Source organism: Felis catus, chromosome A2 (genome assembly GCF_018350175.1).
Source record: "Felis catus isolate Fca126 chromosome A2, F.catus_Fca126_mat1.0, whole genome shotgun sequence".
Lineage (NCBI taxonomy): Eukaryota > Metazoa > Chordata > Mammalia > Carnivora > Felidae > Felis > Felis catus.
In genome coordinates this window covers 127161558-127174752 of record NC_058369.1, presented here as the reverse complement: position 1 = coordinate 127174752, position 13195 = coordinate 127161558, and the positions used below count along the sequence as shown (strand labels likewise).

At 41.4% G+C, this 13195-nt stretch overlaps 1 protein-coding gene across 19 annotated transcripts in view; it reads left to right on the top strand.

The window, feature by feature from the left end:
- Positions 1 to 13195, top strand: part of ELMO1 (engulfment and cell motility 1) — a 732114-nt gene that overhangs the window by 689295 nt on the left and 29624 nt on the right. For all 19 annotated transcript variants that reach the window (XM_045053264.1, XM_045053261.1, XM_045053265.1 and 16 more), the window contains one exon: positions 8227 to 8339. In XM_045053264.1, the coding sequence (XP_044909199.1) occupies positions 8227 to 8339 (113 nt within the window). The remainder of the gene's footprint in view (positions 1 to 8226; positions 8340 to 13195) is intronic.

Sequence of the window (13195 nt, the reverse complement as noted above, 5' to 3'; positions counted from 1 at the left end):
TTAATTCACATAACAAATATGTATCAAATGACTCCTACCTTCTCAGCTCTGCCCAAGGTGATGGGGACAGGCAGAGAACCAGAGGCACTTGACCTCCCACTGTCCAAGATTGTGAAACTGGGGTTGCAGGGTTAGCACAGACTGGGCTTGGTTGGAAGAAGCACGGGTAGGGGTTGTCATGAGAACATAGAGGAGACACATCTCACCCAAGCTCAGGAATTAGGATATTAGAAATTTAGAACTGAAAAGCACCTTCAAGGTCATCCAGTTTAAGCTTTTCATTTTGAGGACTGGGACAATGACTTACCTGGGGCTTGACTGAACCCCACTGGCCACACCCTCACCAGCCTCTTGACCCCCGTAGTGCGCCCCCCCCCTCACCTGGTCACCTCTGTGACTATCGCACACAACACGGTGGCAAACCTAAGTGCCACAAAGATGCTTTGAGGCACACATCCCATTATTATAAAACGTTGATGTTTCCCGAGAAGAAAAATGCACACCCTGTATGAGCAATTATTTGGGGGGGGGAGATATTCAGTGGGGTGAAGAAGCTCTGTTCTATTTCTTAGCTCTTATTAACTCATTGTTTCATAGAGGAGATATTTGTTTTTCTCCACTTAGCATGACTTTACAGGGACAATAAGTCCATCCACACAATTAATCCAAGTTAATGGATATAAAAAGCTTGAATAGTCCAAAAATAGGTCATTTAACACTACATTGGGGAGAAGAGAGGCAAGGATAAACACCAATGAAGCATAGCAGCAAAAGGTAGCAGATCCACACCCAGGCAGCTAACAGATCTGGAATCCAACTCCAAGGCCACCACCTACCAATATGGCTCTGTAGACAAGTTACGTAACCCATCCTAAGCCTGCTGTTGTTAATGTCTAAAAAGGAAGATGATTAAAGCGTATACATTGTTGCATCGTTATGTGCATGACCTAGTTCTTTAAAAGCATTTAGCATATGCCTGGCACATAATATCCACTAAGAGAAATGTTCACTCTTACCCATTAGCTGATAACCAGAATTGAACATGTGGTCACACTGTTGAAATGTAAATGATAAAACTGACACTATGAATATCTTTGTATGTGCCTCCCCTGCCTTATCTCGGAAGGTACAGGAGAAGTATAGGTAAGAAAGAAAAAGTAAAATCAAACAGAGCCGGAAATAAGGCCAATGCCTATCCTGCATATCTGCCTCCTCACTAAAGACTGGCCACAAGCTTTGCTCAATGCTTTCTCTTAACCAGTGCCGGTAGAATGGTCTGGTCAGTTACACAATTCTCAGTGTTCAGTGCACTTGACAAATACTTATCAAATGGCTGCCACATGCTGTTCTATGTGTTGGTGATTCAGCAGTAAAGAGGACTCAATTCTCACCCTATCGTGATTGTATTGTTGTGGAGAGAAACAGACAATAAACACAGTAAATAAGATGATAGCATGTTAAAAGAGGATAAAGACCATGGGAATGGAGAGCTGGAAGTTTTAAATAATGTGGTCAGAGTAGATCCCTCTAGTTGGGATGGTAACATTTTAGTAAAGATGTTTAAGGGAGCAGGCTATGTGTGCATTTAGGAGAAGAATACAGCAGAGAGAACCAACAGTACAAAGGCCCTGAGGTAGGAGTAGGTCCGGGTGCTCAATAAAGAAGGCCAGAGTGGCTAGAAAAGAGTAAGCAAGGGGGAGAACAATAGGAAGTAAGACCAGAGAAGAGGCTGGAAGTTGATATGGAGGGCCTTGTTGGGGAGCCATTGGAGGGTTTTGAGCAGAAGATTGACATGCTCTGACGTGGGTTTCTAAATGATCCCTCTTGCTTACTATATTGGGAATGGACTCCAGGGAGGCAAGTTTGGAAACAGAGAGATCCGTAAGGAAGTTACTTAAATAATCCAAGAACAAAATGATATAGATTAGATAGATTTTGAAGATAAGAAAGGTATTTCCTGATTGATTGGATGTGGGGTGTAAGAGAAAGAGAGGTGTTGAGGATGAGCTCAGGGTTTTGTTTGGGCTGAACAACTAAAGGATAGAGAGAGTGGAAGATGTTAGCACAGGGGGTCAGGAGTTCAGCTTTGGACCTGTCAAGTTTGAGGTGTCTGTGAGACATCCAAATAGGCAGTTGGATTGATGAATCTGGAGTTGAACAGAAAGGTCCAGGTTGGAAATACAAATTTGGGAAGTTGTCAGCATAAAGTTGCTATTTAAAGTCCTGAGTCTGTAATATAAAGAGCAGAGGAAGTACAAAGACTGCATTTGGAGGCCCTCCAGTGTCAACACAGACAGATCAATTTCCACGAAACAGACACTGTCATTCAACCCACCCAGAGTCTTCACAGAGCCATGTTAGATCAGGGGTCAGCAAAGCATAGATGGCTCTTGGGCCAAATCACAGTCACTCTCTGTTTCTGTAAATGCAGTTTCACTGGAACACAGCCACGTTCGTGTGTTTACATACTGACGACTGCTTTCACTCTGCTATGGCAGAGCTGAGTAGTTGCCAGACAGTATATGGCCCATGGAGCCTGAAATATTTACTACCTGGCCTTTTACCGAAAAAGTGAGCCAACCTCTACTGCAGGTGAGTGCTGAGTAGCAGCTCAGTAGGGCAGACCACAGGTGCAGGGGGGCATCGCACCAGTCTAATGGTGCGTCTGTCTTCTGTATATGGTGCTAGCCTCACTGGACTCATACCTGGGATCCTCTTCCAGAAACATGCTGGACTTGGAATTGTCCTTCACACATTCATTTAACCTACCCCCTTTAATCATCCTTCCTGTATTTATTTACAAGGCCTTTAAATAGAATAAGAAGGATATCTATCAAAGCAAAGGCAGTGAACCCATGACCTTGGCCTCATTGACCCCAAGCTGAGAATTTCAAACCCCAAATCTAGCCCGTGGTGTTATTGCCTGGATTATTCTGGGGTCAAATCTCATCCACAGACACACCATGTAGGTTTTACCTATGTTTTCCTAATTTGAGTGAATTTTATAGCAACTGAGTCCCATTTGCACGGAAAGAAGAGGAAAATCACTTAGAAAACAGAAAAGTTGTCCCCTTTTTCTCATTGTCCAGGCATGTTTTGGAGGCCTTTGGGGTTCATAATAAGGAAAGGCTAACTCTTGCAGCAGCAGATTCACTCATTCCAGTGGTCTGTCTCCCGGGGCTGGTTCCATAATGGAATGTGTCATGATGAACACATCTGGGGCTCACACTAAGATGTCATAAATCATCAACTAAAATTACTCGGAAGTACTTTCACTTATTTCCTCCTTTTAGTCCTCTTCTCTGCATCTTTATCTCCTTTTTTTAACAATTGAGTTTTAGCCTACCGAAACTATTCTCTAAAGATACATCTTAACCTAAGAATCAAAGAAATTCCCAAACCCTCTCTCCAGTGATTTCTTCATCCCGCAGTACAGTCTTGTCCTCTCTGCCCCATCGCCCTGACTTGGAAGTCAGGAGCAGTGATTTATTGTTGTGTATGGCTGCCCTGGCAATTCCCCCACCTTCTTCTCCCATTCAGAGCAGGGTTCATCAAAGCTGCAATATACTAAGTCCATTTTACAAAAGCTGAGCATTGATAATAAATAGCTTTAGTGATCTGAAAGCCTGAGATGAGACCCTGGAGGCCTGCACAGGAACAGCTTTACAAATATACCAAGCTGTATTATTAGGGATGAATCTCCATATTATGCTTTATAAATGCTCAATTGGAACAGTATCAAATGACAAGAGATTTGAAGCCATTTGAGTTTAAAATATGTATTAGCAGAGTGTACTGGCATACCCCATTAGATAATGGCCAGATCCTTTGATGTAACTTTTTAAATTTTTTTCTAAGTTTATTTATTTATTTTGAGAGAGACAGGGACAGCATAAGTGGGGAAGGGACAGAGAGAGAAGGAAAGAGAGAGAGAATCCCAAGCAGTCTCCACCACTGCCAGTGCAGAGCCCTTTGTAGGGCTCAAACCCATGAATTGTGAGATCATGACCTGAGCCATGACCAAGAGTCAGACACTTAACTGACTGAGCCACCCAGGCACCCTGATGTAACTTGTTAATTCTCTTTTTCTCACATATAAATAGGAGCAGTTTGTATGCAGAAGATTTAAGTTTGTACCCCTATTCCACACTTAACCTCTGTGAACTGTTTCTCCACCTGTAAAATGGAAATACTGCCCATTTACTAATGACACTGATAAATATTCCCAAAACATGAGCTATTTTGAGAGAAAACAGGAAGGGGATGAGCTAAAATGGGACAGGACACTAGCTGCTCATAGCAGACACTTACCCAGAGTGAGTGCCTTCCCCACCCGTGAACCAAGCACCGTGTGGAGACAGCTGGCCTACAGTCCAGAACAGGTCCAGAGTTAAAATTGAAGCTGACAGATATGTGAGCCTTGACTACAGTGAAATATGGCCACAAGGAGAGGTGGCCTGAGGAAAGGAGAGAATATTATCACAGCAAATTCAGTAATACCTTGTGTTCCTGCCCGGTGCTTATAGAGCATTTGCACTCATACTGGGTCCCTTGTGAGCCACAGCAGTTTCCCAGAAAAGCTTCTTATCCCCATTTTACAGATGGGGAAGCTGAGACCTACATGAAAAATGAGTCATGGGCAGAGTGTAGGTTGAAACCCTAGTTTTCTGAGTTCTAGATCTATGTTCAAATCAATACTTCACCTCTACTGAGGATTCTTCCTGCCCAGCATCAGCTAGAACAGCTCTAGCTTTACCAGACTCAAACACTAGGGCGCTACATAAAATTTCACATGATAAAAAAATTATGCTCTTTAAAGAAAGATTTAGAAGCCATTGTACTCTATTCTGATCTCTTTATGGCATAGTACATCTAAAACAACTTTATATTAGCCCTACACCAGATGCACATAATCCTTAATTTATCCCATGATTATCCCAATCTCTGTAGGCTGAAGTCTGGGGCAATGTGGTTTTCCCATCTGTGAGACAGAACGGAATGCCTGTGGTTTGCCCAGGATATAGTGTCTGCTGTGGAATTAGTAATTACAGGACTGACCAGTAATGCTATTTGGTCGGATCGTAGATGTAGTCTATGAGTTTACCTGCTGTAGGGGGGAAATGTGACCAAATATTTATTGTCTTGGCAGAGTCTAGTGAGTTTCTGCATGCATTTATATCTATGACTTGTGAAACGGAAGAAATTTCTCGGGAGACTTTGGTCTAGAAAAACGTCACTGAAGCGGCTGGTGCTTTTGTGGGTATTCTGTAAATGTCAGAGAATCTATAGTGTTGTTATAACAGATAACCCCATCCACTAACTCTTAATAAATAATTCTCTAAAGCACCAACTTGGGAGGTAGTGGGATGGTCGTGGAAAGATGCAACTTGCACTTCCCTGCCCCATCTGCCCATAATGCCCTTTCTTTTTCTTTTTGTTTCTTACTTTATTTTATTTTTATCTAAATTCAAGTTAGTTAACATATAGTACGGTATTGGTTTCAGGAGTAGAATTTAGTGATTCATCTCATATATATGATACCCAGTGTTTATCCCAGCAAACACCCTCCTAAATGCCCATCACCCATTTAGCCCATCCCCCACCAACTTCCCCTCTAACGACCCTTAGTTTGTTCTCTGTATTTAAGAGTCTCTTATGGTTTGCCTCCCTCTCCGTTTTTATTTTTTTTCCTTCCTCTATGTTCATCTGTTTTGTTTCTTTAATTTCACATATGAGTTAAATCATTTGATATGTCTTTCTCTGACTGACTTATTTTGCTTAGCATAATATACTCTAGTGTCATCCACATTGTTGCAAATGGCAAGATTTCATTCTTTTTTATCGTTGAGTAGTATTCCATTTTGTGTGTGTGTGTGTGTGTGTGTGTGTGTGTGTGTGTGTGCGCACGCGCCATATCTTCTTTATCCATTCATCAGTTGATGGACATTTGGGCTCTTTCCATACTTTGACTTTTGTTGATGGCACTGCTCTAAACATTGGGGTGCATGTGCCCATTTGAATCAGTTTTTTGCATTCTTTGGATAAATACTTAGTAATGCAATTCCTGGATCATAGGGTGGTTCTATTTTTAATTTTTTGAGGAAGCTCCATACTATTTTCCAGAGTGGCTATGCCAGTTTGCATTCCCACCAAATGCAAAAGTGTTCCCCTTTCTCCACATTCTCACCAATGTATGTTGTTTCCTGAGTTGTTAATCTTAGTCATTCTGAGAGGTGTGAGGTGGTATCTCAGTTGGTTTTGATTTGTATTTCCCTGATGATGAGTGATGTCGAGCATCTTTTCATACATCTGTCAGCCATCTGGATATCTTCTTTGGAAAAGCATTTATTCATGTCTTCTGCCCATTTCTTCACTGGATTGTGTTTTGGGTGTCGAGTTTGGTAAGTTCTTTGTAGATTTTGGATACTAACCCTTTATCTGATATGTCCTTTGCAAATATCTTCTCTCTGTCAGTTTCCTTTTAGTTTTGTTGATTGTTTCCTTTGCTGTGCAGTAGCTTTTTATCTTGATGAGGTCCCAATAGTTCATTTTTGTTTTTATTTCCCTTGCCTCCAGAGACATGTCTAGTAAGAAGTTGCTGCAACCGAGGTCAAAGAGGTTGTTGCCTGTTTTCTCCGCTGGGATTTTGGTGGCTTCCTGTCTTACATTTAGGTCTTTCATCCATTTTGAGTTTATTTTTGTATATGATGTAATAAGGTGGTCCAGGTTCATTCTTCTGCAAGTCACTATCCAGTTTTCCCAGCACCATTTGCTGAAGAGACTGTCTTTTTTCCATTGGATACTCTTTCCTGTTTTGTCAAAGATTAGTGGCCATACATTTATGGGTCCATTTCTGGGTTCTCCATTCTGTTCCACTGATCTATGTGTCTGTTTTTGTGCTAGTACCATACTGTCTTGATGATTACAGCTTTGTAATACAGGTTGAAGTCTGGAATTGTAATGTCTCCAGCTTTGGTTTTCTTTTTCAACATTACTTTGGCTATCTGGGGTCTTTTGTGGTTCCATACAAATTTTAGGATTGTTTGTTCTAGCTCTGTGAAAAATTCCGGTGTTATTTTGATAGGGATTGCACTGAATGTGTGTATTGCTTTGGGTAGTATAGACGTTTTAATAACATGTGTCCTTCCAATCTGTGAGCATGAAATGTTTTTCCATTTTTTTGTGTGTGTCTTCTTCAGTTTCTTTCATAAACTTTCTATAGTTTTTAGGAGATAGATCTTTTACCTCTTTGGTTAGATTTATTCCTAGGTATCTTACAGTTTTGGTGCAATTGTAAATGAGATCAATTCCTTGATTTCTCTTTCTACTGCTTCATTATTGTTATATAGAAATGCAAAATGATTTCTGTATGTTGATTTTATATCCTGTGACTTTGCTGAATTCATGTATCAGTTCTAGCAGTTTTTTGGTCTAGTCTTTTAGTTTCCCACGTAGAATATCATGTTGTCTGCAAAGAGTGAAAGTTTGACTTATTCCTTGCCCATTTGTATGCCTTTTATTTTTTCTTGTTGTCTGATTGCTGAGGCTAGGACTTCCAATACTATGTTACACAACAGTGGTGAGAGTGGACATCCCTGTCGTGTTCCTGATCTTAAGGGGAAAACTCAGTTTTTCCCCATTGAGGATGATATTAGCTGTGGGTCTTTCATATGTGGCCTTTATGATGTTGAGATATGTTCCTTCTTTCCCTGCTTTCTTGAGGCTTTTTGTCAAGAAAGGATGCTGTATTTTGTCAAAAGCTTTTTCTGCATCTATTGAGCAGATCATGTGGTTCTTTTCCTTTCTTTTATTAATGTAGTGTATCACATTGATTGATTTGCACATATTGAACCAGCCCTGCAGCCCAGAAATAAATCCCATTTGATCATGGTGAATAATTCTTTTAATGTACTGTTGGATTCGATTTGCTAGTATCTTGTTGAGAATTTTTGCATCCATGTTCATCAGGGAAATTGGTCTGTAATTCTCCTTTTTAGTGAGGTCTTTGTCTGGTTTTGGAATCAAGCCTCATAGGATGACTTTGGAAGTTTTCCTTCCATTTCTACCTTTTGGAACAGCTTCAAAAGAATAGGTATTAACTCTTCTTTAAATGTTTGGTAAGCATTTAAAACCACGGAAAGCCCTTGGAAAGCCATGCCCATGATGTCCTTTCAACCAACCGCTGTTCTCAAGGCATGCTATGGAATATATGTTTGTCCTTCACAGGGAACTAAAGGAGAAGATTCAGCCAGAAATCTTGGAGCTGATCAAACAGCAACGCCTGAACCGCCTTGTGGAAGGGACCTGCTTTAGGAAACTCAACTGCCGACGGAGGCAAGGTACTGTGTTTGGGACCACTCCACCCTCAGCTAGGGTGAACCGTGGCCCACTCCATGGGGTATCACAGGGCACGGGTGCTAGTTTACAAGTAGGCTATGCAGCATTGTACTCAGAACAGGAATAGCAGTCCAGGTAAGATTTGACTACTCATGCATACCCAGAGAGAATCAAAGAATTACCAGAACACCCATGGAACTGTTGTTCAAGAACAACTAACGTGTACTGAGCACTTACCATGTGCCAGGCTCTTATTTTAATGCATTTCATTCTCATGGTAACCATAGGTAATCCTGTGATTATGCCTAGTTCACAGATAAGGAAACTAAGGCACTGAGGAGTAAGTAACTTACTCAAGTAAGTAACTTGCTCAAAGAGCAACTTGCAGAAGAGCAAGGATTCATACTCCAGCAACCCTATGGCCCTTACTTTTAATGACTCACTCTGCTGTCAGGAGAGCTGGCACCTAGTGATGGGTTTGATCTTGAAACTTTCAGCATGGATGGCCCTTATTCCCAAATCCCAATACTGATTCTCTTCTAGGTATAAATTACTTTATTTGGAAATGCAGGTAACAGTGAACCCAGATGGGATAGAATCAGTTTTGATAATCTTGCAAGAAGAACTTGTATTGACAATTCTTGCAAGAATTGTCTCAACGAATTTTAATCCAAAAATATCTTGTCAAAATGAGTGCCATTAGAGCAGTTCCAATAGGTGGGAAGCACTTCCAGCTGTTTTTAGGGAAGTGAAGTCCCACTATTTGCTTTCTTTTTCTTTTGACAGGCTGCTGACTGAAAAGTCAAAGTACTCCTATCATATTGTCCCACAAACAAACAGAAAGTAAAACTGGAAAATAAGATCTGGGGAGAGGTGAAGAGATTGAGGGACAGCCAGGAACAAGCATCAGAATTAACAGTTATACGAAGAACAGACACCAGTTATGACCCAGGAGAAACTCTGGCAGATATTTTTGAAACTCAGTGGATGTTCTGCTCAGACACAGAGCTCACCCACTAATGACAAACATTATTTCATGTTTTTGCTGAGCCCATCCTCCTGGCCATTTACTTAAATGGCCTTTGTGCTGAATGTTGAGTAAATTCAAACTATTTCGAATATTACCATTAAAAATCATATTAAAGAACTTCCAATGGCGGAACTTCCTTGAGGAATGAAAATTCAGGTTGTTCCCAGAGATTAAAAAGCTATGGCAGTGAGCTTCAAAGGGGGCCTCAGGGGAGAGGACAATGGGCAGAATAATAATAAGGGCTGAGATGCAGCTGGTGCTAAGAAAGGCTCACTTTGGGAGAGCAGTGGAAGAGGGCATTTCTTGCATTGACATCTTTCTCACCACATTCCTTGCATTGGACATCTTCCTATTCCAGGAAGGTAATGTGGCATGGTGGTGAGGACAGGAGACCTGGAGCCAGATGAAATGGGCACAGTCCTGCCTCTTCCCCTGACCAGCTGCATGACTGTGGGCAGTTTCTCCATCTGAAATGGAGCTAACAAGGCCTGTATCCTGAAGTTAGCGTAAGGAGGGAGGGTGATCATGAATGTAGCTCTTAAACAAAGGGTAGCTCCTACTCTTCGGGGAGATGGTGTAGGAAAAGAGCAATGAGCTGGTAGTGAGTAGACTTAATTCTAGGCTTCCCAACTCTAAGTAACCAGCTGGGTGCCTTTAGGCAGACACATGACCTCTCAGGGCTACAGTTTCTTATCTAATAAGTGAGAGAATAGGACTAGATGATCTCTTAGCCCAGTTAGCCAGAAAGTCAATTCCATGCCTGATCTCTTCATCACCTTTGAAAAACTCGATAGTGAGGACATATGCTCCCATAAGATGATTTATAAAGCTTTTATGTACTCAGCTTGGGCAAAGGACATAGAAGTGGGAGGAGGAGGGGAGAAGTGGCACATGGACACAAACCGTCCAATGCCTCCACTGATGTTCAGCTAGGATTCTCCAGAACTTAATTCAGAGAAGTCAACTTAACCTTCCAGTCTACTTTGCCATGAGTCTTCCCTTTTTAGGGTGAAATTATTCTAGTGGACTCTAGAATAATCCTGTTTCTAGATATAATAATGAAAGTTTTTTGGCTAAAGACGTGTTAGTCTGTTATCTGAAAATTTGTCCAGTTTTCTAAAAATGACTTACCTAATGAACGAAGAAATATTAGCACCTAGATTATAAATTCATTAGTTAAGCTCCCTAGGGAGCCTGCCCATCTGTGTTTAATATAAAATCATCCTTCTGGGTGCAGAAAGGAAGGCCTTTTGGTGTTTGGTAAATGGATTTAAGCACAAGATCCACATTCAGCACAAGATCCTAGTCTGATGACTAGGTCTGTGTGCTTAAAAGTAGGGATTCAAAGCAGACTGTGCCGAAATTGGTTTCCTATCATCCCATCAATACAGTCCATTTAGATTTACACAGATTAATGAGGATATGATGTAAAATCATTTTAATCCTTTGAAAGAGGTGTACTTCCACAGGAGCTCTCAGAGAGGAGCAGCCATGTGGCGTCACAGCATAAAGAGCAGACACACGGTGAAGGAATGGTGGCTGCACTCCCTTGAAACTTGTCCAACAGTGATTTGGATATAGATGAGTTGATTCAAGTATTAACTTTACAGGGGAAAATATGAAAGAGTTTTTTGTCCCACAGAACTGGAAAGTGGAGAAGCAGACACAGTCCTCTACCGCACTGTTTGACCAGAAGACCTGCGTTAATACCTACCCATAATTCTACCTGCCTCAGTTACAGCTCTGCTACTTGTTAGACTGATGTAGGTATTCACAAATCTGGGTTTCCTGGAATTCTGACCACTTTAGAACCGCAGTAAATCATGTGAAACACATCAAGCTGTATTCTTGTGCCTGCTTCCCCACTCACTACCTGGGTAGTCTTGGGAAACCCGCTAGATCGCTCTACGTTCCTATTTCCTCATCGGTCAAAGGATGATGGTTTTACATCTAACAGTTATAAGGGTTAAATAAAATCCTGCATCTGTAGCACTCGGTGTAGTGTTTTACACATTGTCAAACATTCATTAGTGATAGTTATCATTAATTTTAGCTTGTAGATCCTCAGAATATAGGTTTTTAAACACAGATGGTAGATTGGCAATGGATATCACATGCCAACCTCACTCCATTCTCTTCCTACCACAGAGTATGGAAGACTCTTGTTCAGACTGCTTCACAATGAGATAGATTGCCTTGCTTCTGCAGGAGACAGTTCAGATGAAACTCCAGAGGTTGTTTATGTTAGGGCCATTATTTGCATCATGAGAATCTGCAGGATCAGAAACTGCTCCCTATTTTCCTTCGATTTCAGAGATAGAGATTAGGGGCTTTCAGAATCACTCATGTTGCATCGTCTTGCCAAGAGCCCAGGGCTACACATTGTTGTATCATTTCAAGAAATGACGACATGAAACTTTTGCTTCTCATTGAAAACACTGTCCATTTTGTTGGCCAGCATCCCTTCTCTAAGCGCTAACATGACAAACTTAATTTGGAGCTCAGGAGTGACCAAAACATGTCCCCCCCACCCAAGGAATTGGCAGACTTCCGCACTGCTGCCAAGGGTGATATACCTTACGTTGGTCTTTTAGCTCACCCAGAAAACCTAGCGGCAAGTGGTCTATTCATGCACAGAACCCCTGTAGGAGCAGGCTATTTCTTCCACTGTCCTTGATTGAAATTTTCTTTTAAGGCTTAATTAAGCCTTATCATAACTTGTTTTTCTAACAAAAAGGGGAAAATAAAAGCATATTTTCAAAGGAAGAAAATCCAATTGATTTTCAGGGACAGAGCACATTCCTGCAGATCAGAATAACAGATAATCATTGTTCTCGAAAGGTGGAGGAACCAGTAGTAGACAGGAGGGTTACCATTAACTGGAAGAACAGGAAGATAACTAATATTTGTAAGCCAGATCTGTGAAAGGTGCATAAGTGGATATCTTATATATGTTTTACTCATATAATTATTAACATTACTTAACAAAAGAAGAACAGGGATCCCTCAGGTTCTTATAATTCGGCCAAGGCCACTTGGATGATGTGTGAGGGCCAGGTGCATAGCCCAAGTCTGTTTGATTCCAAAGTGCAGATTAGGCCAAACCATCTTTAAGAGGATTTGGGGCTCTGGAGTCATCTTCTGTTGTGAAAGGAGACAGCAGTCTCCAGGGAGGCAGAATTCTGAATCAAAACACCTGTCTCTTTCTGGAGTTTGGTGAAATGAGGAAGATTTGAAAAGCAGGATGACCTTTGTCTGTATCTATATTCATTGTCCTCCTTTACTGGACCAACAGAGGAATCTTGTATCTCATCACCATTTCCCTTTAAAAGCATTGCTGAAGTCCCTCGTGTTTTGTGACTTGGAAAGCTTCAAGCCTAGGCAGGAAGAAGACCTGAACACATTGAAGATGTTGCACATTTTAGGTTAACCTGAGAAAGCTCCAAAATCCTAAGGGAAGTGCTCTAAAAATTTATTCTAGTGAAGGCCACCTGCTTCCCAAACACAGGTCTCTCAGGATTCCCTGTGCCAGCAGTCACCGGCCAACTGGGGGCTTTGCACCCAAGGCAAAGATGTCACCCTGAGTCCATGCCAGAGCTGACCTGCGCCTCACTGAACTGCCCAGCATTTCACTTTCAACAGTGGTAGCTATTATTCAGCTTGCTCACCTCCCCTACGGTCCTACTGGCCAGCCCCAAACATGTCTCCAGCCTTGATGATGAAGATAGATGATCAGTCGTACTGTTGGATAAAGCTACCTATGGCTAACTTAATTGAAATTTAATACAATTTAATTCTTCTTTTCTTATTATTGGATAAGGATCTGTG